We start from the raw sequence: 24,832 nt of genomic DNA, 5'->3' as shown, positions 1-24,832 counted from the left end.
AAAAGGAGAAATGCAGGGAGATGGATTATTAGCTTGTGTTTCAGTACAGTAGTTAGCCTGGCTGGTGGGCATATTTATTAGCATACCCTACTGTGTTTTAACCAACTGGAACACATTAAAGGTTGGGTTAAATATCATTCAAACTGAAAGTGATAATGTGATCCAAATTTCAACATCAGAGGTAAATTCAATATAAGTGGTAACCAACACATGTTCCATGTTGTGCATTTCAATTTTTGATGGGTATTTTTCAAAATTTTTCCAGTAAACCTTTCTTTTAAGATGTCTTTAATGGAACAAAGATCAGTGTGCTTGTACAACTTATTTGTTAGCCAGTTTGTAATAATGTAATCGTGCCAAAATCTCTCCTCAGTACCACATAAGGCAGCCCAAGTATCACCAGTATAAAAACCATAGAAGCTGATAAATGAATATATCAATAATTTTTTTCTTAAAGTGTTTCTAATAATAAGAAAGTTTTTCTTTTTTTTTGTCAAATGGGCTTGTTCGGGGGAGTAAGTGTGTGTTCCGCTGTTTATGAACCAGAAAAAGGACTCCCTCAGTTCCCCCAGGGTGCCATTCACAGAGAAACCACCACTGAACTGGGTTCAGCAAAACTTTGGCCTGATATTATAATTAAACTTAAAACCATAACACTCTGTCAATGTGCGGATACACTTCTATTTAAAACACACACACACACAGTAATATTGTTTCATAATGCCTAGTGGCCCAGGCAACGCTTGTCCGTTATTAGACTCCAGGCGAGATTTGTCAGGGTCCCACTTTCCTACCGCAGATAGAAAGCTAAAATAAATCATAGCTGTGTTAATTAGTTTCTCCTAGGACTTCTTCTAAACATTTACCCCACATCCAGTTCTTAGAGAGGGGTGGAAACCACAGAACACAATATATGACTCAATAAAGAGGAAGACAAAAGCAATGAACTCATACAAAAAAAGATTTATTTTGTGTAAATGACACTACAGTTAAAAAGGATTTATAATGTCAGTTTAACAATATATTTAGTAAAGAAAATTGTAATATTTGAGTTCTGAGCTGAAGATTTTCTGATTCTAATTGGCTGCAAACTATTAAAATGGAAAGTTTTGTAGCATCACAAAATGTGTGAAGTCCAGCAACTGCAAATTCATAATGGCAGATTGGCTGAAAGGTTGATTTATGTGGTCTATGTCCTTGTCACATAAACTGTGTTTGTGATAAAAGTGTTAAGAAAATCTAATTAAGCAAAGTAGAAGCTAGCGCAACATTAATAGCTTCTGTCAGCTTTCCAGATTAAAAATGGGAGTTTGGTTATTCAGTTCTCGAGGACGGCACAAACAAATGTCATTGTTATTGACATTTGATGGGAACACGTCTCATTGATTGATATGAGCTGTCCGCCATCATATGAATGTAAAGCAGGAGCAATTTGGCTATTCGAGGCTGCAATCAGTTGTTATTTTCTGGCTGGTGTCATACCAGTTTATGTAATCTGACAGTGTTGGATGCACAGTGGCAGCATAATCAATAGAGTAAGGACACATGTTTCAACAGCCAACAAACCATCCATTAATTAAACACACAAGTCGTTTTGTTGCCTTTTCTTAAAGCTCTAAGGATATGCAGCTACAAGTAAACTGGGGTACTGATATGAGTTTAAAACATGGTTAGGAATAATATAACAATAGGAGAATTTTTTTTTATTTGGCATCATATTTTTCCTGCTTTATAGTTAATTTGTCTAAAATAACAGTAGAACATGATTTTCTAAAATTACATGTTATTTATAACTAGCGCGCTGTTGTTCAACCTCATTTTAACATCAAGCAAGTTTCTTGCGGAGCATTTTCCCACAATCACACTAAACCTTGGATTTCTGATTTGCTTACAAACAAAATAAGTTACTGTCGATTGTTTTAAGTTGCTGTAGTTCTTTTTTGAAAGATTATACAAACGTTGAGACACATGTGTCTGCAAAATCTTTGTGTGGTCAGGTCTGTATCTACATATGTACAGAAACACCAAAATCTACTGTGATCAAAGGTTGATGGCTCTGACTGCTTCTGCTGCTGTTTTCGGCCCCACTCCTACTTGTTGTGGGTGTTTGAGACTCTGCTTTTTTTCTCTCTGGTCATCCGTGATCGTTTTTTTCTGCTGGACAATGCTCCCACTGGTCGAATCTTCATCTCAGTGAAATCGAGGGATGTTACGTGTCCCTTCCATGGCTCCCAGTTGACTCCCTAACAGCAAAAGAGCAGATCAGAAGAAAAACGAGCAGGAGGGAGAGGACAGATAAAGGTAACAGCATTTTGCAGAATTATGCAGAAAGAAAGTGGCATGACAGACAAGCAGAATAAGAGAAAGTAATAAATACCAGCCTCAGGGTCCATATCACGTGAGTACAAACCTGTCATGACTGTTATTGCATTTTGGCAACAAACACTGCAGTAGACATCTGCAGCAGCGATGCTACGGGTGGAATCTTGACAAGAGCAGAGAAATCCCCTGGCTTTTTCTGAAGTGTCCATCTCTCTAAGACATAATAACTGTTGTTGTTGTTTCAGCATACTGACAAACACTGCTGCTTTGAAGCTGGCACTAGAAATGTGTTTTCTTATTAGCTGATAATGGTTTCTAGTCATTTTGGCTTTTCCCCAACAATCCTTAAATCAAACAATGAGCAGATGGCTTGGAGCAAGTTGTCTTGATTACTGACAGAGAAATAACCTCATGCTGAGCAATTTGTTTCTGTCTTTTGGCTGTAAAAGATCCCAAAAATCCATGATTTGTTTTTTTAAAAGTTGTGTAACGGTACAGCTTTAAGTACTGCAGCTGATGTAATAGTTATAATTATGACCAAAGTTGCATGTAAATTAAAGCTTTCTGTAGAACGTTAGTGGAGATATACAGCTCCATGAGCAGTTATTGGCTCCCGTAGTGAAGATGTGTAGAAAGTCTTCAAATATATATATTTGTTTCCAGTAGCATAAAATCCCAGAAAAATAGACATTCATGTTTTTCACAGACCCAGAGGTGCCACCATTATCGGAAGCCCAATAAATCTCAACATTTGTTTTGCAATTATGAGGTTTTCTATGAACTTTTAATGAATACAGACGTCTATTTCTATAAGCCACTGGAACTGTGACAAACAAGGCTGGATAAAGACTGTGATCACAAAAATCTCTAAAGATTACTATTAGACAACTGCAGCAAAGAGTAGCATCTTGTGGTCACCAAATGTCCTTAATAACCAATGGACCTATCAGAAGCTATTTACATACCACTGAGTTGTTTGGGAATAATGCCAGGAGAAAGCCTTTTATGGCCTGTACTATTAAAAACTTTAACATTTGGAAATTGTAAAATTCTACAAGGCTTTGGTCAGATGACGTCAAGACTGAGCTATTTGAGAACAAACACTTGAGGAGAGTCAGGAATGAAACAAGGTTACATAAGTGGAAAAGGATCCTATGCCCACTGTTAGGTATGGTGGAGGATCTGTGATACAGTGGGCTTGTTTCTCTCCCAAAAGCTGTGTTAGAGTTTTTGGTATTATTGACTCTTTAAAATACCAGGGTATTTTAAATAAAATATGTTGTGCTCAGAAAAGTTCTCATTGGGTGTTTCGGTACGATACAGATTTAAAACATATGCCCAAATTAACACATAAATACTTCTCCACATAGAAAATCAACTCTCTTTCATAGATATCTAAGTCTCCAGACCTAAACTGGGTCTGAAAACGTGTGGGGGAATCTGAAGAACCATACATAAAGCAGAAGTCTGGATAGGTTAGAGAGATTGTGTAAAGATATGAGGTTAAAAATTCCTTTGTATGCAGTATTCCAGTCAGACTATATAAAGTTATGTTGACAACAAACTGATAAAAGATCCCAGATAATCCCAGTGATCTAATGCACAAAAATGTAAAGTGGATTTTTTTCTGAAAAAGTGTGAGATTATGCTTCTAAAAAATAACGTTTAACACTCTTTTCTAGGAAGTGCAAATACGTGCTATGGATGCTCTACATAGTGGAAAATTATAAAAGCTTTAAAACTAAACCTCAATGACAACATTTTTAGTAACGTCAAAAAAACTATTTTACAACTGAGGGTGATTAAGACTGAATGCTCAGTACTATTCTGGAGACAATTCTACAACAATACTTCTATAATTGAAGAACTTTTTGTTTTTCGATCTAAGTGGAGAGGTCCTGTTCCCTGTTTAATGGGTCTCTTTATTTTCAAGACTATTTACATTGTAGGTTCTCACCCAAGGCAACAAAACTGTCAAGTCAAGTATATTTATATTGCGCTTTTTGGCAACAAGGCACTCAAGGTGCTGTACATAAGGACTGTGAATGAACACACATGGAATTATGTAGTGAACAAAAAGTGTGAAATAACTAAACATTTTTATATTTTAGATTCGTCAAAATAGCCACCCTTTGCTTTGATGACTGCTTTGCTCTCTTGGCATTCTCTCCATGAGCTTCATGAGGTGGTCACCTGAAATGGTTTTCCAATATTAAGAGAACTTTCCAGAGGTTCATTGAAAGATGGCCAAAGGCTAATATTCACAGCAAATGGCAGCTACTTTGCTGCACTAATTTTGCAACTGCTTTCATCTACGTCACAGACACATATTCAGATCTGACTGGACTTCTGACAAAAAAAAATAAAAAATCTAATTTCACATTACACAAACCATTCAAGAGATGCAGAGTCTCCTCCATGTTTACTTACCATACTGTGCCTTTTGTCACCCCAGTTACCATTGAGGTTGGCCAAGTGACAGTTTTTGTACCACCATGCTCCTCTGTGGCTCACGGCACAGTTAGTCAAAGCGATGTCGTTATCTGAATCTATGGTGGTCCAGGGCCGGCCTTGGTGATAGGTCATGGCATCACCTAAAAGCCATTAATTAGATTTTCATGAACTGTTTATACTGTATTAACAAATATTCACCTGCCTATGTTTTCTGAGTCATGTTTTTAGAAGCAGAGACAATTATAAAAGTATGGAGATAATTCAGTCCTGTAGTATATGCTGTTTCTGCAAACTGGATCATCTATCTCATTATGAGTGTGTGGATTTGCAGCATATTTAAATCCTGTATGTTTTATGAACCGCCTTCTCTTTACAGTTGCTGTCTAACTTACTGTAACCTTTTGAAACAAATCTCACACAGTGCTGAAGTGTTTTTGCATAATGGTTGGGGGTACACAGAGCTTGAAAACCCTCCATCACTGTCCTCATCAGTGTTTTTTTTTCTAAATCTGCCATCACATTCTCAGCATGCATCACTGTATGTGGGTGTTAGAAATAAATTATAATTTGTGAAAGCAGAGTGCTTCCAGTTCTCCCAGTCCCAGTCTTCTATATGCTGCTACTGTGAGACCCACCTGCTGTCCCTCTGTATTTGCCAATAGTGAGCTTGAACTTCTGTCTGATCGGAGCAATCTTAAAGTTGTCATATACAGCGTAGGTCCTCTCCGAGCCCAGGCCCAAGTCAAACCTAAGCTCATACTGCGTAGGAGTGTTGGTTAGCTCATATATCTTATCCAAACCTGAGGGGGCAGATAAACAGATGAAGAATTTGAAGGGAGGATATGGTGCACAATTATGGCTCATATGTGCATGTTTCACATCTCCCCCACCAAAATAAAAACTCCACATTGCTCACCAATCCAGAACTCCTCTGTTAGGTTGCCAAAACCTGCTATGTACTGCTTCCAGCGTTTCATGAAGTCCAGATTGCCGGTATTACGGCGCTGTAATACCTTAAAGAAGCAAGAACAACATTTTGTTGACAGGAGTTGGATTAGAAAAAGATTTTAAAAAATACTCATACACTGAGTAGAAATAAAGTTCACGTTCAAATCTGCTGGAAAACCTGTAACCCATATTTTGTGTTTTGCAAACTGGTTTATTGTGCTGTGAAATTATTGCCTCTTTACAGATTTAATTGTTTTTTTGTTTTGATATTTCAACCCAGACCATTATACTACCACCATTATTTGTGGCTATAGCATTCCTTTTCTTTATTTTTTCTTTTGACCTGTCCTGTCTGGCAGAGTAGCACTCAGAATTGTTGTCTGAGTCCCAAGAAGAAGCCCAACAGATTTATTTTCACAAGTGGAGCATTACGGATCACGCTTTAACGCCCCAATTTATATATATATATATATATATATATATATATATATATATATATACCTCAAGTCTCTGGATGTTGTGGGGCTGTCATGGTCTGGGGACTCGGGGTTGGACTCTTTCATCACCCAGGCTGAAGTCACCGAGGTGGTTAAAAAGCTCCACGGTGGCAAGGCTTCGGGGGTGGATGAGATTCACCCTGAGTACCTCAACTCTATACCTTCTACAGGGTACTCGAGGGTTCATGGGAGTTTGCCCATCCGGTCCACATGTGTTTTATGGACCTGGAGAAAGCATTCGACTGTGTCCCTCGTGATGCCCTGTGGGGGGTGCTCCAGGAGTATGGAATCGGGGGCCCTTTATTAGGGGCCATCTGGTCTCTGTACAAGCGGAGCATGAGTTTGGTTCACAATGCCGGCACTAAGTCGGACCTGTTGGACTCCGGCAGGGCTGCCCTTTGTCACCGGTCCTGTTCATAACTTTTATGGACAGGATTTCTAGGCGCAGCCAAGGGCCGGAGGGGGTCTGGTTTGGGGACCAGAGGATTTTGTCTCTTCTTTTTGCAGATGATGGTGTCCTGCTGGCCCCCTCTAGCCAAGACCTACAGCATTCGCTGGGGCGGTTCGCAGCCGAGTGTGAAGCGGCTGGGACGAAGATCAGCTCCTCCAAGTTAGAGGCCATGGTTCTCGACCGGAAAAAGGTGGCTTGTCCTCTTCAGGTTGGAGGGGAGTTCCTGCCTCAAGTGGAGGAGTTTAAGTATCTCGGGGTCGTGCTCACGAGTGAGGGAAAAATGGAGCGGGAGATCGACAGACGGATCGGTGCGGCTGCCGCAGTAATGGGGGCGCTGTGCCGGTCCGTTGTGGTGAAGAGAGAGCTGAGCCGAAAAGCGAAGCTCTCGATTTACCGGTCGGTCTACGTTCCTACCCTCACCTATTGCCATGAACTTTGGGTCATGACCGAAAGAACGAGATCCCGGATACAAGCGGCTGAAATGAGCTTCTTCCGTAGGGTGGGCAGGCACTCCCTTAGAGATAGGGTGACGAGCCCGGCCATCCGGGAGGGGCTCGGAGTAGAGCCCCTCCCGGATGGCCGGGAGCCACATCGAAAGGAGCCAGTTGAGGTGGCTCGGGCATCTATACCAGATGCCTCCTGGACGCCTTCCTCAGGAGGTGTTCCAGGCACGTCCCACCAGGAGGAGGCCCAGGGGACGGCTCAGGACACGCTGGAGGGACTATGTCTCTCGGCTGGTCTGGGAACGCCTTGGGCTCCCCCCCGGAGGAGCTGGAGGAGGTGTCTGTGGAGAGGGACGTCTGGGTGTCTCTGCTGAATCTGCTGCCCCCGCGACCCGGTCTCCCGGATAAGCGGAAGATGACTATATATATATATATATATATATATATATCTTTATTGGAAACTGCTTTGGGATCATTTCAATTGCAATGGACAAGGAGATGGAAACGAAAAGGGAAAAAAAAGAACCAAGAAAGAGAGAGAGGTGGGTCAAAAAGGAAAAAGGGAGAGGAGGAGAAAAGAATAGAGGACAGAACAAAGGATGAAGAGAATACAAGATGCTAGAAGAATACAGAAACATATTCCTTTTCAGCATTATTTTTCTAAAATGCTGTGTTAGTTTTGCCTACACCTTCCAAAAGGTTCCACTTTTGTCTCCTCAGTCCAGAGAATATTTCCCATAAGTCTTAGAGCAAAACAGGATGTTTTATGCCAAATGATTGATAGCCCTTTGGTCATCTATTGTTTAAACAATGGCGCTCTCTCATTCTCTTTCTTATTGTTGAATCATGAATACTGATGTTCAATAAGAGAAGTGAGGCCTGGGATGGTTTAGATGTTCTTATGGGTTCTTTTGTGTCCTTCTATATAAGTTGTTAATAAACTACTGGACTAATTTTGGCAAGCTGGCCAATCCTGCCTAGGTTCACCTCTTACAGCTGGACTCTTAAAGCCTTCAAGGTCTTTCACATAGTAATAGATGCTAGTATCTTTGTTTGTCATCTACTCTTGAGTTTCTTGAGATTAGTCATTCTCAAACTATGGCACAAGAACAGGCCTGCCTTTTTTTCCATTTGTCCAAAAAATACAGCGCCCACACGCAATTAATGTGAATGTCAGAGGACTCTGACTCATTTGAGGGTGACACAATACCCAAACAAGCTGGAGAAACACAGACAGATCCAGAGAGGGTATTCTGTCTGTAAAATAGAGAAATATTTGACTGGGACAAAAAAAAAATAGGCAACGTGTCAGATATAACCAGAACAAAGACAAATGAGGACAATGCATCTTGTTACTCTTGCATTAAAAAGGTGCACACTTGTTAGGGTTATTAAAAGGCTTATTGTAGTAATATTGTGATACTAACTGACTGATTTGTCTTTGCTGCCAAAAGTATTCTTTTCTTTTAGAACAAACAACTTTATTATTACTGTTGTAAAATATTCGATAGCACATTCTTTCTATTATTTATATCAGTTTTGAAGAAGAATAGTCATATTTTTGTTTGCCTTTTTTAATAAAAGTTTAACTTTTGACCCATTTTGTTGAGGTTCTGTTGAGATGAGGGAAACTGAATATATTTACTCTTAAAAGGGGGGTGCAACACCACAAGTTTGAGAACCACTGCTTTAGACAATCATGATATGCTGCTTTTGGAGATCTTTTAGCCAAGTTCATGTTATCAGGCAAGCTTGATTTAAGTGACTTCCTAAATCTACATTTGCATAAATCAGGCATGGGTGTGGCTTGTCAAATTAAACTAAATGTGGTTCATAACAATAAATTCACGATTCAACAAGGAAAGAAATTCACAAAGGGCTGTGTTTGCAATAAGAGCGTTTACCCTTTAACAAATAAAACTGTTATTTAATCCTTTTTTTCCATCTTCTCATCTTATCATTATGTCTAATATTAAAACTTTGATGATTTTAAACCTTTAAGAGTGACAAAAGTGCAAAAGCAGAAGCATTTTCACAGCGCTGCATTATATATTTATATAATATCTGTGAAGTCAGTCAAACTTTCATACCAGCCAGCCACCGCCATCAGTGCTCATGTCACAGTAAACTTCTATTGGCTTAGACCGGTTATTGTTGATGTAGACGATATAGATGCCATTGTTTTTATTGCCATTCTTCATTATTTGTACACAGTCCATGGGGAAGGGGTACAGAACTTCAACTAATAAAAGAACAGAGAAGGACAGTCATATAAAAAATAAATAAATCATGACAAACCGCAGAAAGTTTTTTTTTTTAAGAAAACAGACCTGTTTTAAAGACGGTCTGCACGACCTTACTCCTCTTGCTGCCCCTAAAGGCAACAATGGTGACAATGTATCTCTTTCCCATCTCCAGGCTGGATGCAGTGAAGCTTCTCTTGCTGGCTTCAAGTCTTTTTTCAACAACCTAGTGAAAAAAATAAAATAAAATACAGCTGAATGACCTTACTGAAAACTTGTGTGTTTCTACAATATGTACATTGATAATGATCTTCTTAAAATTCCTATCATTAAGTCAACTGAAGGTTTAAATGAGATGTATTCATTCATTGTTAGCACCTAGAAGATTTGTTACATTTGTGGCCACAAGAGGTCAGCATTTCAAAGCACTTAAATTCAATATAGCTTTTACAACTATAGGAATCAGTTATAGCCTTTAAAATATGAGAAAAGAATATGAAATGTTCCCCAGATTCTGCTTTTACAGTTGTTTCATCATTTGATAAGATAAAAGACACAGAAATTAAAAAACTTCTATTTTAAGCCTAATTAAGCATAATAATACAGTTGAAAAGTCAATTCATTTCAATAATTCAATTTCAAAAGTGTATATATACCCAGAATTATGGATCCCATGCATTTATTTCTGTATGTTTGATGGCTTAGAGCTACTAAAATAATACCAAATACTGTGCTGAATCCAAGCATATTGATGTAAAGTTGAGTGGAAAGAAAAGTGTGGTAGAAAAAGCTGCACAACCAACAGGGAGAACCCCAGCCTAGAGAGGACTGTGAAGCAAAGCCCATTCAAGAATTTGGGGAGAAATCACTAGGTGCAGTCTGAGGCTGGAGTTAAAGCTTCAAGAGAACCCACACCCACACAGACATGTCCATGGGCTACAACTGTTGCATAACTAGTGTTCGACCAGACACATAATAATAAGTGTCTAACTTAGAGTAAGAAGAAGGAGAACGGGACTGTTTCTCAGGGGTCAAAAGTCCCCCTTTTAGATGAAAATTAATTTTGTGATCCATGTGAAAATCAAGATACCAGAGCCTGGAGAAAGAATGGAGAGGCACACAATGCAAGTGGCATGAGGACCAATGTGAAGCTATCACAGTCAGTGATAATTTGGGGAGCCATGCCATCTGCTGGTGTTGGTCCATTGTTTTCTGTCAAGTCCAAAGTCCAAATTTCGGAGCATTTCATGCTTTACTCTGCTGAAAAGCTTTATATAGATGCTGATTTCTTTATCCAACAGGACTTGGCACCTGACCACAATGCTAAAAGTACCAATACCTGGTGTAAGGACCATGGTATCACCATGGTCCTAAACTCTATCGATAATCTCTGGAGAATGGTCAAGAGGACGATGAGAGACACCAGAGACAACAATGTGGACAAGGTAAAGGTAACTATTAAAGCAACCTGGACCTCTTTAACATCCTAGCATAGCCTCGTGCTGATCTCCTCCATTGCAAACTGCATTGATGCAGTAATTCCTACAAAAGGAACCTTGACCAGTTTTTGAGTGCATATGTAGTACAGTACAGGTCCTTCTCAAAATATTAGCATATTGTGATAAAGTTCATTATTTTCCATAATGTCATGATGAAAATTTAACATTCATATATTTTAGATTCATTGCACACCAACTGAAATATTTCAGGTCTTTTATTGTCTTAATACGGATGATTTTGGCATACAGCTCATGAAAACCCAAAATTCCTATCTCACAAAATTAGCATATCATTAAAAAGGTCTCTAAACGAGCTATGAACCTAATCATCTGAATCAACGAGTTAACTCTAAACACCTGCAAATGATTCCTGAGGCCTTTAAAACTCCCAGCCTGGTTCATCACTCAAAACCCCAATCATGGGTAAGACTGCCGACCTGACTGCTGTCCAGAAGGCCACTATTGACACCCTCAAGCAAGAGGATAAGACACAGAAAGAAATTTCTGAACGAATAGGCTGTTCCCAGAGTGCTGTATCAAGGCACCTCAGTGGGAAGTCTGTGGGAAGGAAAAAGTGTGGCAGAAAACGCTGCACAACGAGAAGAGGTGACCGAACCCTGAGGAAGATTGTGGAGAAGGGCCGATTCCAGACCTTGGGGGACCTGCGGAAGCAGTGGACTGAGTCTGGAGTAGAAACATCCAGAGCCACCGTGCACAGGCGTGTGCAGGAAATGGGCTACAGGTGCCGCATTCCCCAGGTCAAGCCACTTTTGAACCAGAAACAGCGGCAGAAGCGCCTGACCTGGGCTACAGAGAAGCAGCACTGGACTGTTGCTCAGTGGTCCAAAGTACTTTTTTCGGATGAAAGCAAATTCTGCATGTCATTCGGAAATCAAGATGCCAGAGTCTGGAGGAAGACTGGGGAGAAGGAAATGCCAAAATGCCAGAAGTCCAGTGTCAAGTACCCACAGTCAGTGATGGTCTGGGGTGCCGTGTCAGCTGCTGGTGTTGGTCCACTGTGTTTTATCAAGGGCAGGGTCAATGCAGCTAGCTATCAGGAGATTTTGGAGAACTTCATGCTTCCATCTGCTGAAAAGCTTTATGGAGATGAAGATTTCATTTTTCAGCACGACCTGGCACCTGCTCACAGTGCCAAAACCACTGGTAAATGGTTTGCTGACCATGGTATCACTGCGCTCAATTGGCCTGCCAATTCTCCTGACCTGAACCCCATAGAGAATCTGTGGGATATTGTGAAGAGAACGTTGAGAGACTCAAGACCCAACACTCTGGATGAGCTAAAGGCCGCTTTCGAAGCATCCTGGGCCTCCATAAGACCTCAGCAGTGCCACAGGCTGATTGCCTCCATGCCACGCCACATTGAAGCAGTCATTTCTGCAAAAGGATTCCCGACCAAGTATTGAGTGCATAACTGTACATGATTATTTGAAGGTTGACGTTTTTTGTATAAAAAAAAACACTTTTCTTTTATTGGTCGGACGAAATATGCTAATTTTGTGAAATAGGAATTTTGGGTTTTCATGAGCTGTATGCCAAAATCATCCGTATTAAGACAATAAAAGACCTGAAATATTTCAGTTAGTGTGCAATGAATCTAAAATATATGAATGTTAAATTTTCATCATGACATTATGGAAAATAATGAACTTTATCACAATATGCTAATATTTTGAGAAGGACCTGTACATAGTCAAACATTTCAATAGGCTTTCTTTATTGTTGTCATGTAATATTCATATTTTCTGAGAAGGTGAATTTGAACTTTTTTTTAACTATGTCATACTCCTCAAAATAAAAAAATAAAAAAACACAAACAATATATTACTCTGTGTTTAATAAATCTAAATAATTTACAATTGAATTACTGAAAGAAACAAACCTTTCAATGACCTTCTAATTTATTGAGACACACCTGCACCTGCAAGGAAAATGATCTACACTTATAGGACACTTGTAAGGACATGTACTGTTTATCTACTTAGTTGAGACAATGTGAAGTAAACCTCAGAGTTCAGTACCTGCAAGTTTCCATCTTCGTCTCTGTAGGTAAGGATATAACCATCAACGTCGGCCAGAGGAGGGACCCAAGTCAAAGAAGCTGAATCCAGCGTCACATCTGAAGCCTTCAGGTCCTTGGGGGAGTCGATTTCTATAAGTATGCATGCATATCAGGATGAATTACAGCTGTGTTTATTCAAGTGAATTTGCTATAGAGAGAAAAATACAAGAATTCCCAAGAAGGAAGTTTAACTTTTGGTCATTTCCATTGTTTTAAATTGTTATTGTCTTTTCCTTTTGGAGTACAGTCCTTTCTGATATACTACTATTAATCCCTTCATACGCCTAAGTAGCTTTTGTGTAGCGCTCAAGTCTTTCTCTATATGAAGTGCCTCAGATATGTCTGGCATCTGCCTGCTCAGTTACGGTTTGAAGATAAGCTTGCAGCTTTGCTCGCTCTTATTAAAATGCTTTGAAAATGTTATGTGAAACACATGCTGCAATATTTTGTTTGATACAACGAGGCGAGCTAAAGCAGCTGGGGCTTTAACCTCCCATGGATCAAAATATTAAAGAAAGCAACGCCATAAGAAACAAAACCTTCATAAACAATTCAGCTTTTTTACTTCAAAAGCATTCAAAGTTCAAGTTAACTTCTGCGAAAAAAATAATAAAAATAGTTTTGTGGAAGGACAAAGCAAGAAAGTGGCAAACTGAGCATTATTGATATCACACACGGAACTTAAAATAAAGTTTGAAAGAGTGCTGACATTTTAATGGTGCTGTTACTCAGTAAAATAAATGTAATACCACATGCCTTGATGTAACCCAGATGATTTTTGATGCAATAACTTTTGTGTTTGAAGCGAGCACCACGCTGGTCTAAAGCCACTGATGGAACCTGATAATTTATGATGAAAGTTTTATCATTTAAAATGCTGCCATTTACTGCCTAATTGAAAAAGATCTAGCTTTCACTTAGAGCTCCCCAGAGATTTTACAGATCGTCTGGCGAACACAAAGGCAGCCCTGTTGCAAGCTGCTCACATGTGCTGCCTCTTTTTACACTAAATTATGAAACGTCACCAGTGACTTGGCCTCGTCTGTGGGAATTATTTCTGGCTAGAAAGGAATCTTTGTTAATTTTTGTTTAGGAATTTAGCAGTTCACTATATGTTTGTAGCACCTAAAAATAATCAGTTGCCCTCTTGTCAATAGACATCTCCAGAAGAGCTCAAAGTATTGACAAGTCTGTTATCCATTTGAAGAACACGTACAGTTGAAATCAGATGTTTACATCCACTGTACAAGAAGACACAAAATGTTTTATCTCAAGGTCTGAGAAGAATGAGACTGTTAGGTCAGTCAGGACTATTAGATGATGCTGCCATAGTTTTGTAAACCTCTGACAAGTTAATACAAAACATTTTAGTTTTGTAGAGGCACATCTGCAGATGCGATTTAGGAAAACGCCACAAACACACTGCCTCCTTGTGTCACATCATGACAAAAAAATATGAAATAAACGAGGCAAGATATCTGTTAGAGAATTGTGGACTGTCTGATTCATCCTTGTGTACAATTTCAAGCTACCTGAAGGTGGCACGCTAATGTCTTTACAATGTTAGGCAACATAATACAGATTGGTTAAATTTTGTTAGACATGTCATTTAATTTTTGTTTGGTTATAATTTAGTTTGATGTTTAATAAAATGTAAACTTTTTATGCACATGTTGCACTTGATGCTATCATTTTCGCTAGGACACCCTTCTAAATTGGGATTTTAAATATCAATGGGTCTTTTCTGGATAATTAACGTATGAAAACAATGGAAAATAAAACTAAATATAAATGTCCAGTGATAATACCATTCAGGAAGGAGACAGGTTTTGTGTCCCAAGGATGAAGGTGCTTTGGTGCGATTCTGTCTATCAGCCCCAGAGTAAAAGCAAAAACTGCAGAGAGGGCCTGGTAAGAGAGTGTCATTATTCACAGGGAAAACAGTCCTGCACTGACATGGGCAGAAAGGCCACTCAGTGAGGAAGAAGCCATAATGCCAAAATTAACATAAGTCAAATTACAGTTTGCAAACATCATTGCAAACTCACTGACAAAGACCTTCATGTCCCTTGGTTTGATTAAACTAAACTGAAGTGTTTGGTCATAATGACCATCATTATATATGGACAAAAAAATAGGGTAGCTTGCAAGTTTGAGAACACTATCAAACAGTAAATGACAGGGTACAAGCATCAAGCTGTGTAAGTGATTTGATGTAAGAGGGACTGGTGCACTTCACAAAATGGCATCATGAGGAAAGAATATCGTGTAGTAATATTGAAGCAATCTTAAGACACCAGCCAGGAAGTGTAAGCTTGTCTCTTCTGAACAGACAATGACTCTATGCATACAGCCAAATGTGTTACAAAGTGGACTGGAACAACAAAGTCAATATTTTAGAGTAGCTAAACAACACCCTGATGTCAAATAACATAGAACATTTGTGGTCAGAGGTGAAAACATGTGTATGAACAAGGCAGCCTACACACCTGACTTAGTTACTCCAATTTTGCCAGAAAGAATAGGTCAAACGTACTGTGAGAAGTAGGGATGGGTACCGAATTCTGTACTTTTATAGGTACCGCCCAAATTCCTTCGGTACTACAGAGTACCTATTCACATAAAATCAAACGGTACCATGTTTTGGTAACGAAACGCATCATTGTGACACTGAGGGAGTGGAAGAGTGGGCGATTTTTTATGCCGGACATGAACACAGCATTGCACGCACAAGAGCGTAATGACGCCAGTAGCCGCTACAGTCAACAAAGCCAGCATGGCTGATAGAAAGCATTCGAAGAGATGGCTCCACTTTTCAAAACGCTATGCGGATTACGCTCGCTGCAATATTTGTGACACAAAGTGCAAGGCCAGTGGCAGGAATACTTGATGAAGCACCTGGTTAAGCAAAAGATTTTTCTCAAGGCTGAAGAGTTCACAATTTTCATTAGCCTCAGATTTACGGCTACAACTCCTGCATTCAATACCATTAGCACTTAATCGACTCGTCTGCAGCCAGCAGCATGGGAGAAGAAATGTTTGAAACAACTCAGAGGTTACAATATAAACAGCTGGATGTTGTTTTATTATATTGATTAAAATGTATATATTGAGACATAAAGATGTTAATCTGAAAATATTTTAGATTTTATTATTAAATGAATGAACATTTATTACCACATAAAACCACACAAAAGTACCGAAAACTGGTACCTTTGAGTACTGGTATCCATTCCCAGGTACCAGAAACATATCGGTACACATATGAAAGGTACCCATCCCTAGTGAGAAGCTTGTGTTAGGATACGCAAAACGGTTGACCCAAGTGAAACAGTTCAATAGGCAATTACACCAAATACTAAGAAACTTTCTAATATTGAAGGAGCTTTTCTAAAAGTATCTAAAAAATCTTCCTCTCAGTATTCTGGCATTCAGCAAACAGAAATTGTTTTGGTAATCCAAACTGACCTAAAAGAGTTTGGTCTGTTTTATTTAAGAGAGCTAGAAAGAAATTATGTTCATTTGTTTTTTTTTTTCAGTGTTAAAATCTGTTTTCAACCGTATTCACTATTAGCCAAAATTAAATTATGTAATTTTTTTTATAATTTTAATAGATTGAAAGTAATTTATACAATCTCTATCTGTCAGGTTGTGCCTTTTCTGCCTCTCCATGTAAAACATTTTCCAACAAAATTAGCTGCTTTACTCTCTATGGAGCCTTTATAACCTCAGAATTAGTGCCACATGTTCTCCACCTTGACCAGTTGGAAATTACTTTTTAAAAATCCCAAACTAAGACCTGTTTTATTAAAAGAAACAGAAAAATCATCTGTTTAAAGCTCAGTTTGTAACAACAGCTGGGAAACTGTGCTAAAAGCAGATTTTTTGCAAAATTATGAACCAAGGGCAGCTTTCAAATGCCTGGTAAAACTCCTGGTATCCAAATTAAACAACAGGTTTTAAGGTAGAATTTTCATTTGACATATGGCACCCCTTTGGTTGGCCATTTGAAGAAATGTGACAATTTTATAATTAATTAAAGAAAGTGCTTATTATATTATATCAACCTGTCTCAGCTACTGTTGAAATCTTCTGGGTCACTTTTTCCCCCTTGATGGCCCAGACGTAGACAGTGTAGAGAACTCCAGGCCTTAGGCTTGTCAACGAGTGAGTGGTCATCGTGGACCCAATGGGGATTTCTTCACCGGAGCCCTCAGAGGAGCTATAGGTTAACATGTAGCCATCAATGTCTGCTTGGACAGGCTCCCATGACACAGTGAAGCCGGACTCTGTTTCATCTCGAGCTAAGAGGTTAGCAGGAGCATCCAGTTCTAGAAGAAGATGTTGGTAAAAGTTAATGCACTACTCATGCAAACTACATTATTAATTATTAGTTCTCTATATAACTACAAGCACTACAATTCTGAGAATTGTTGGACTACTTAAACACATTTGAACATACAGAATGACTACATATACGACCATTTGGAATCAGGTTGTTTTGTTATTAACATGAACAGGGGGTCATCAAATGGGTCTCTGTCTTGCTGTCCTTACTAGATCGTAGACCAAATCCATTGTTTTTTTGTATCTCTGATAGCACACTAAAGATAGGCTCTCTTCCTTGAAAAGTAGTTTTTAAAGACCCTCCAACACTTAAAACAGAGATGGTTGTAGCCGAAACTGACAAGAGTGTAGACTGCATGGACTGGATCTGGCAGCTCAGACAGGAATCGTGACATTCAGACAATTGAACTGATTTTGGGAAAGTGGAGCACAGTAAAGAAGTGACTGTACCAAATGACTGTAACAACTGTAACAACAAAAATAAAATGTGTGGCATTTGGCTGTGATGTGTAGAATAAATAAACGCAGTATAATACTGTCTAGAGCTTTCACAATGTCCAGTCAGGAAGAATCTAAAAGGAAAAATTGGTCATTGCTAAGACAAGGATTAATATAGCAACGGAAAAAAAAAAAAATTACTCATAGAAATCCTTTTTAATCTTCATTTCTTTTAAGATAAAAAATCCAGTCCAAAAGTGCTCAATATGTTGAATGTTTCAAATCACTGAAGCTAAAACGTTGCTGCTGTTCAAGATTGGCGAGAACAGCAGTAAAATTGAGAGCCAAGTTCTACCATTCTCCTTTTTTAAAATCTATCTTACCCTGCTCCAATAAGATGAAAGGTACCACTGGAAATTTAATTAAAAGTGATAGTACACACGAGTTGTAGATTAATGAGTAAACTGATGAAACTGACTTTGATGGGTATGATGGCTGAGATGAGCATCCTTTGAATAAAAGATTCAGAGATAAAAGTATCCAACAAGAACAAAGGGCTCACTGATGTGAGGATGCTAAAAATGGAGTGGTTTCTTGATGACCGTACCAAATAAAAGTGTTTTAGACATTGGAAAATAATGATTCTAAGAGCTTCCTTACAGTCTAATCACAATAGGCTTTAAAGAAATCACATCTATCTCAGGACATGCTGATTGCCCCTCTGATCCTGCATTGATCAGATGAAGGAGAGATTAAGTTATTCATCAAGAAAAGAAATGCACAGTGCCTTCCAAAATTGTTCAGACCCCTTGAATTTTTCATATTTTGTTAAATCGCAACTCCAAACAAAAAGAAACAAATAAAAATATGAAAAGCATGGCTTTTAATTCAAATGTGGGATATTGCTCCATCATCTGTAAAATGGAAAGCATCTGACACAGCTACAAGACCTACTGAGACATTAATTTTACCCAAACCAGGCAACGAGAGCAGTAATCAAAGCAAATACGCCCATGATAACTTTGGAGGAGCTGCAGAGATCCACAGCTAAGATAGAAAAAAAATCTGTTGACCAAACAACTATTAGTTATGAAGACACAAATATGGCCTTTATTGGCATTCGAGAGTGACAAGAAAATCGGAAGTGTTGAAAGAAAAGCAGCAGCTTTTGCATTTTGTTATAACTTATATGGGGGAAACAGCAAAGAATGAAGGAAGGAACCCTGGTCACATAAGATCAAAACTGAATTTTCTGGCAAACAGGTAAATCTGACTAAAAATTAACACTGAGAATCACCCTCAACACGCCATCTCCATGGTGAAACATAATGGAGACAGCATCATATTATGGGGATGCTTTTCCTCTAATAACAGGGAAGCTGGTCAGAAATTATGGGAAGATAAAGTTCAATATGGACTAATCCTGGAATTACAGCTGTTAAGCCTAATTCATACCTCCCAGTGTGACATAATTTGAGCATCTGTAGCCACCCACTAGGGTCTGGCAAGGGTTCCTATAGACGTCTGCCAGTAGTGCAAATTTTTGACAATAATACTCCCAAACAGAGGGTGGTGCCAAATACACAGCAGATAAAGAACATGGGTCAGGAAGAAATAGAAGAAGAATAAATACAGCAAGAAAGATCAGCTCTTTTCCCAATGTAAATACTGTATCTCTCAGTGAGAAGGATACAAATAATAAAAACCTATTTGATATTATGTGAGGATTCATTTTATTCTTTTCTTATTCTTAGTTATTTTATTCTCCTCTCTTGAGTAAACCGTGTATAAATCAGTACATGATTTCCCCCTAAGAGGCTGTGGAGAGACTGTATACCGCTGAGTGAAATCTGGCTGTTCAGCTGAGCTAAAAATAGGATTAATAAAAGCGATTGCTTGTCCTCAAGGTCTAAGCAACTCGCGTATAGGAACACAGAGGTATGTCCCAGAGAAAAAGACTGGGGCATATTGATGTTAGAATCACTATGACAAAGTCCAGACCTAAACACAAATGAGAATCTGTGGCAAGACTTGAAATGAGATGTTCTGAGAAACTGGTTGCGCAATCTGATTAAGGTTGGGCAATTTTGTAGAAAAAAAATGGGAAACAATTTTGATCTCTAGATGTGCAGAGATGCTACAGACATACTCCAACAAACTTGTAGCTTACAACTGCAGCAAACATTTATTCTATACAGTTTATTCTATACAGTTTTTTACAGGTGGTATATATTTTCTGATTGACCCAAGATAATTTGAAGTACTTGAAGTTTTTTTGTATGTAGTTGTACCAGAGTGAAGGGGCTAATCACATACAACCAAAATGGAAACCTTCAAGGGGTGTGAATATTTTGGCAAGGCATCAAGTAAAAGTGATATGAAACACAAGTTGTAGATGAGTGAATAACATGTGCAGATGTTATCCCAATGAGGAGACAGCTGTACAGTTTGACCCAAGCTATGGGTATGGGGACTATGTTTTCAGGCTGTGTTCCTCTTCATGACCAGAGGTTGGGAAAAAGATGGAGATACTTAATGGACGTCATACATGGTTTGGTCAGTGACACATTTGATGGTGGCAACTTTCTCTCTGGAGTTTACAAAGAAACCACATGGTTGTCTGGTTAAAAGAACTGTTATTAAAGGCCACTTCAAACATGGATATGATCAACTGGAAAAAAGGTTTACCAAAATCTGATATGTGACACCTGTTTCAGCTTGTGTTGAGATTGTCCTGCTGGTTTTGTCCCCCCTCACGGCTTTCATGTAGACAGTGTAGAGGACTGCGGGCTGCAAACCAGTCAGCATATAAGAGGTCCTATCCGGGCCCACGATGATCTCTTTACTAGAGCCATCAGGGACGGTGTAGGTTAGAATATAGCCATCTATTTCTGCTTGGACTGGATCCCAAGAGAGGCTGAAGCTGGACTCCGTTTCGTCTCTGGCTATAAGATTAGCTGGAGCGTCCATTTCTAGAGGAAGATGTAAGTGGTGGATATTAACATACAGATCTATTGTGCAAACTACAGGAAAAACATGGGTTCCAAAATAAAACCATATAAACAGTCTCAATACAACAGGTCAACAATACTTTTGAAAATACATGAATCAGTAATCAATCTATTCTTTTTTTCTCTGAGTTTTACCATGTTAAACATAAAAAAGGCTTCTAAATTTAAAAAAAATTAAGCATAAGCCATTAAGATGATTAGGTGCCTGTTTTACTAAAATCCCAAATTGGCAGTGCTAAATTGCATGTTGCGGGTGATCAACTAAGATTGCTTGGGCAAATTATACCAGGTGCAAAACTGGTGTAGACAGCCCATTTTTAAATGATAATTTAGGAGGTACTACTGGCTGTCATCATTTAGAGTTTGGGAGTAATAATATTATGCACTTTTTAAAAACATTTGAAAATAATAAAGATGAAATGGATGAAAATAACAAAAGTTGAATTTAATAGATTAAATATCAATCACAAATCTTGGAAAAGCTGAATTTGTCAGCTTCTTCCACCCTGGCTCGTGAAGCTGTCGGCTTTAGTTCTGTGAAAAGCAGATGGAAATCGAAGTTGGAATCGAAGGATATAACTTGCTTGACCCAATGCAAAACAAGGTAGGTCCATAATAACATGTTTATTTAATTCAACATAAATGTGATTTGTACAGAGCCTGTAAAGGGACGACGAGGGAGAAAAATAATTAAAAATCTCTCTTGTGCACGAGAAAGGAGTGTGCACTTTCACAAGCGCCAAGGAGAAGTTTTTTTTTTTTTTTTTTCCTTCAGTGTCCCTTTTCCTGGTCTCTGGTGGCTGTTGATGTTCATATTTGTTCAGTTAATTAGTAATGTTTTGGTTTAATTGCATAAAGAATGTCTGCAGTCCCGCTGCAAACATGCAACAGACAACTATAAACTGTGCCACCTTTTCTGGGCTATATAGAAGCATTCCTCCAGTGCATCCAGACGTAATGGTGTTGTCCCATGAAGTGATGGTGCGCTGTAATTATATTGCTGCAGCTCCAAATTGGAATTGCTAGATAGACGATACCTCTACTATTTTATTTCTGACAGTCAAAATATGCTGACATGCGCATAGAAGGTTCTCACTCTCCATCATCTCTTTGTACCTATGCCTCCTTCTCTCCACAATAACTGTAGAGATTTTTGCGTGCCTGTTTTCAGCTGTCTTTCAATCGCACTTAAAATAGATGTAGAAACTGCACCTGCAATCCATTTCAGACTTGATAAATTGCATTGCAGGTGGTAACCAATTACATTTGCATTACATCCTTCCATTATTTTGCACGTTTTGATGATCAGCATATATTCTGCATAGTCATGAAGGCGAACATGCTAAATGGATTGTGCACACTCTTTTGCTCAGTTGACAGACACAATCCTTTTTTCACCTGATTAGCAGATCAGCTTTGTGCATGCTATCAAATGTGCACATGTTTTTATACACGCAAACCTTTAGTAAATCAGGTTCTAAGTGATGTGGTTCTGAACAAATAGCTGCAGACCTGAAACTTGTCTCGGCTTGTGTTGAGATTTTCCTGGCCAGTGGTTTTGTCTTCTTTAACAACTCTGATGTAGATAGTGTAGACCAGGGGGCCCCAAAGTGGGGGTCAGGACCCCCTGGTGGGTCGCGAGACACCAATTAGGGGGTGGCCAGATGATTTTAGGATTTATCGTGATGTGACTGCTGAGGGTATGGAGGGGCAAAAGGGACAAAACGATTTAAACAAATAAATATGAAATAAATAAATGTGAATGTCCCTTGAAAACAATTGTGACATAAAATGTCCAATTAAATAATGAAATAATATATGATATAGTCAAATAATCAAATGTCATTAAAAAATAAATATAATTATTTCTATATTATAATATCTATATTTTATAAATAAGTATAGAGTGTAAAACCTTAATGTGTTTTTAGGGGGTCGCCAGTCTCTGGCACTGTTATTTTGGGGGTCACAGGCTGAAAAGTTTGGGAACCTTTGGTGTAGAGGACTGCAGACCTTAAACCAATCAAAAAGATAAGAGGTGTTTTCAGACCCAAAAGTGAGGAAAGGCTGAAGCTGGATTCAGTTTCATCTTGAGCTATGAGGTTAACTGGATCATCCAGTTCTAAAGAAAGATGTTAGTAGTGGATATTAACATATAGTTCTACAAAGCAAACTACAGGGAAATAGATGGGTGACATCTAGTGCAAACTGACAAAATATGTCAATCCAACTCTCTTTTTTTACCTAGCTTGGGTCTTATGTCTTATGGCTCACTTTTATTGTTTTCTTTTATTATGTTTAACAAATTTATATTGTGTTTAACACAATAAAGCTTTCCAAGTTTTACAAATTAGGCACAAGCCCTTAAAATGATTAAGTGCTGTGGTGTTGAGATAGTTGCAGATCTAAAACCTGTCTCAGCTTGCGTAGAGATCTTCCTGCTGGCTTTGCTTCCACTGACAACCCAGACATAGACAGGGTAGACGACCCCTGGCCTAAGGTCAGTGAGCACATAAGAAGTGTCAGATCCAACTGGGATTTCCTCTCTCAACCCATCAGAGGAGCTATAGGAGACAATGTAGCCATCGATTTGAGTTTACTGGGTGGGATCCCAGTAAACTCTGAAGCTGGAGTCTGTCTCATCTTCTACCGAGAGGTTAGTTGGAGCATCCACAGGAAGCTACATTCAGTAGACATAACTTCAACTGTTAAAAAGGATACAGAGTAATACAAACTACACACCTCTGATGTAGATCAGCAATGTACAGTGGGAAAAACAAGTATTTAATGCACTGCAGATTTTGCAGGTTTTCCCACTTGCAAAGCATGCAGAAGTCTAAGTTTTATCATAGGTACTCTTCAACTGTGAGTGACGGAATCTAAAACCAGAAAACCACATTGTGTGATTTTTAAATAATTAATTTGCATTTTATCGCATATAATAAATATTTGATCATCTAACAACCAGTAAGAATCACGGCTCTCACAGGCCTGTTAGTTCTTCTTGCAAGGTCCCCCTGCTAAAGCCAGTGCATGTCCAGGCACGCCTGAAGTTTACCAATGACTATCTGAATGATCCATAGGAGGAATGGGAGAATGGCATGCGGTTTGATAAGACAAAAATAGAGCTTTTTGGTTAAAACTTCACTCACCGTGTTTGGAAAAAGAAGAAGGATAAGTCCAACCCCAAGAACACCATCCCTACCGTGACACATGGAGCTGGAAATATCATTCTTTGGGGATGATTTTCTGCAAAGGGGACAGGACGACTGCACCGTATTGAAGGGAGGATGGATGGAGCCATGTATCAGGAGATATTAGCCAACAACCTCAACCTTCAATGCCCTTACCAACAATAAAGGGCTATGAAGATGGCTATGATGGTGACTGGGTCTTCCAGCATGACAACGACCCAAAGCATAGAGCCAGGGCAACTAAGGAATGGCTCCGTAAGAAGCATCTGGAGGTTCTGGAGTGGCCTAGCCAGCCTCCAGACCTAAACCCAGTCGAAAATATTTGGACGGAGCTGAAAGTCCGTATTGCCTAGCCAACAGCCCCGAAACCTGAAGGATCTGGAGAAGATCTGTATGGAGGAGTGGTCCAAAATCCCTGCTGGAATGTGTGCAAACCTCGTCGAGAACTACAGAAGCATCTGATATCTGTAATTGCAAACAAAGGTTCTGTACCAAATATCAAGTTTTGTTTTTCTGATGTATCAAATATGTCATGCAATAAAATGCTAATTAATTACTTAAAAATCACACAATTGGATTATTGTTTTAGATTCCGTCAATCACAGTTGATTATCATACCTATGATAAAAATGTAAGATTTCTACATGCTTTGCAAGTGGGAAAAATTGCAAAATGGGCAGTGTACCAGATAATTATTCTCTACACTGTATTAGGAGGAGAAACATCCAGAGCAATTCAGGTTAAAAATAGTGGTGATGTCAAACTTGGATCAAACAATTCACTTTGGTATTTCTCATCAGCTGTTGGTTTATTGTGCTTCCTTGAAAGTGGCCTAATTGGACTGTTTCTAAGAAAACAAAAGATTAAATACACCTCTGACATCACATCAATCTGATATGTCAGTA

General features: G+C 38.9%; 1 protein-coding gene and 1 long non-coding RNA gene across 3 annotated transcripts in view; one reads left to right on the top strand and one right to left on the bottom strand.

Annotated features, from left to right (window-relative positions):
- Positions 1–943: 943 nt before the first annotated feature.
- Positions 944–24,832, bottom strand: part of tnn (tenascin N) — a 60,028-nt gene continuing 36,139 nt past the window's right edge. Inside the window, exons 10-18 of the mRNA XM_047367018.1 lie at positions 20,431–20,694; positions 17,005–17,268; positions 12,897–13,027; positions 9,446–9,584; positions 9,206–9,357; positions 5,693–5,789; positions 5,412–5,576; positions 4,753–4,916; positions 944–2,243 (exon numbers count right to left, since the gene is read on the bottom strand). Of these exons, the coding sequence (XP_047222974.1) occupies positions 2,091–2,243; positions 4,753–4,916; positions 5,412–5,576; positions 5,693–5,789; positions 9,206–9,357; positions 9,446–9,584; positions 12,897–13,027; positions 17,005–17,268; positions 20,431–20,694 (1,529 nt within the window). The 3' untranslated portion in view covers positions 944–2,090. The remainder of the gene's footprint in view (positions 2,244–4,752; positions 4,917–5,411; positions 5,577–5,692; positions 5,790–9,205; positions 9,358–9,445; positions 9,585–12,896; positions 13,028–17,004; positions 17,269–20,430; positions 20,695–24,832) is intronic.
- On the top strand, positions 2,170–13,693 carry LOC124869265. 2 transcript variants are annotated; one of them, XR_007038543.1, is made up of 3 exons: positions 2,170–2,301; positions 10,660–10,803; positions 12,925–13,693. It is a non-coding gene; the product is annotated as an uncharacterized LOC124869265 (long non-coding RNA). The 2 variants fall into 2 exon arrangements; XR_007038544.1 differs by having other exon boundaries at positions 10,660–10,809.

This window comes from Girardinichthys multiradiatus, chromosome 6 (assembly GCF_021462225.1).
Source record: "Girardinichthys multiradiatus isolate DD_20200921_A chromosome 6, DD_fGirMul_XY1, whole genome shotgun sequence".
NCBI lineage: Eukaryota > Metazoa > Chordata > Actinopteri > Cyprinodontiformes > Goodeidae > Girardinichthys > Girardinichthys multiradiatus.
Note: the sequence above shows the minus strand (reverse complement) of the source record. Positions and strands in the feature narration are given on the sequence as shown.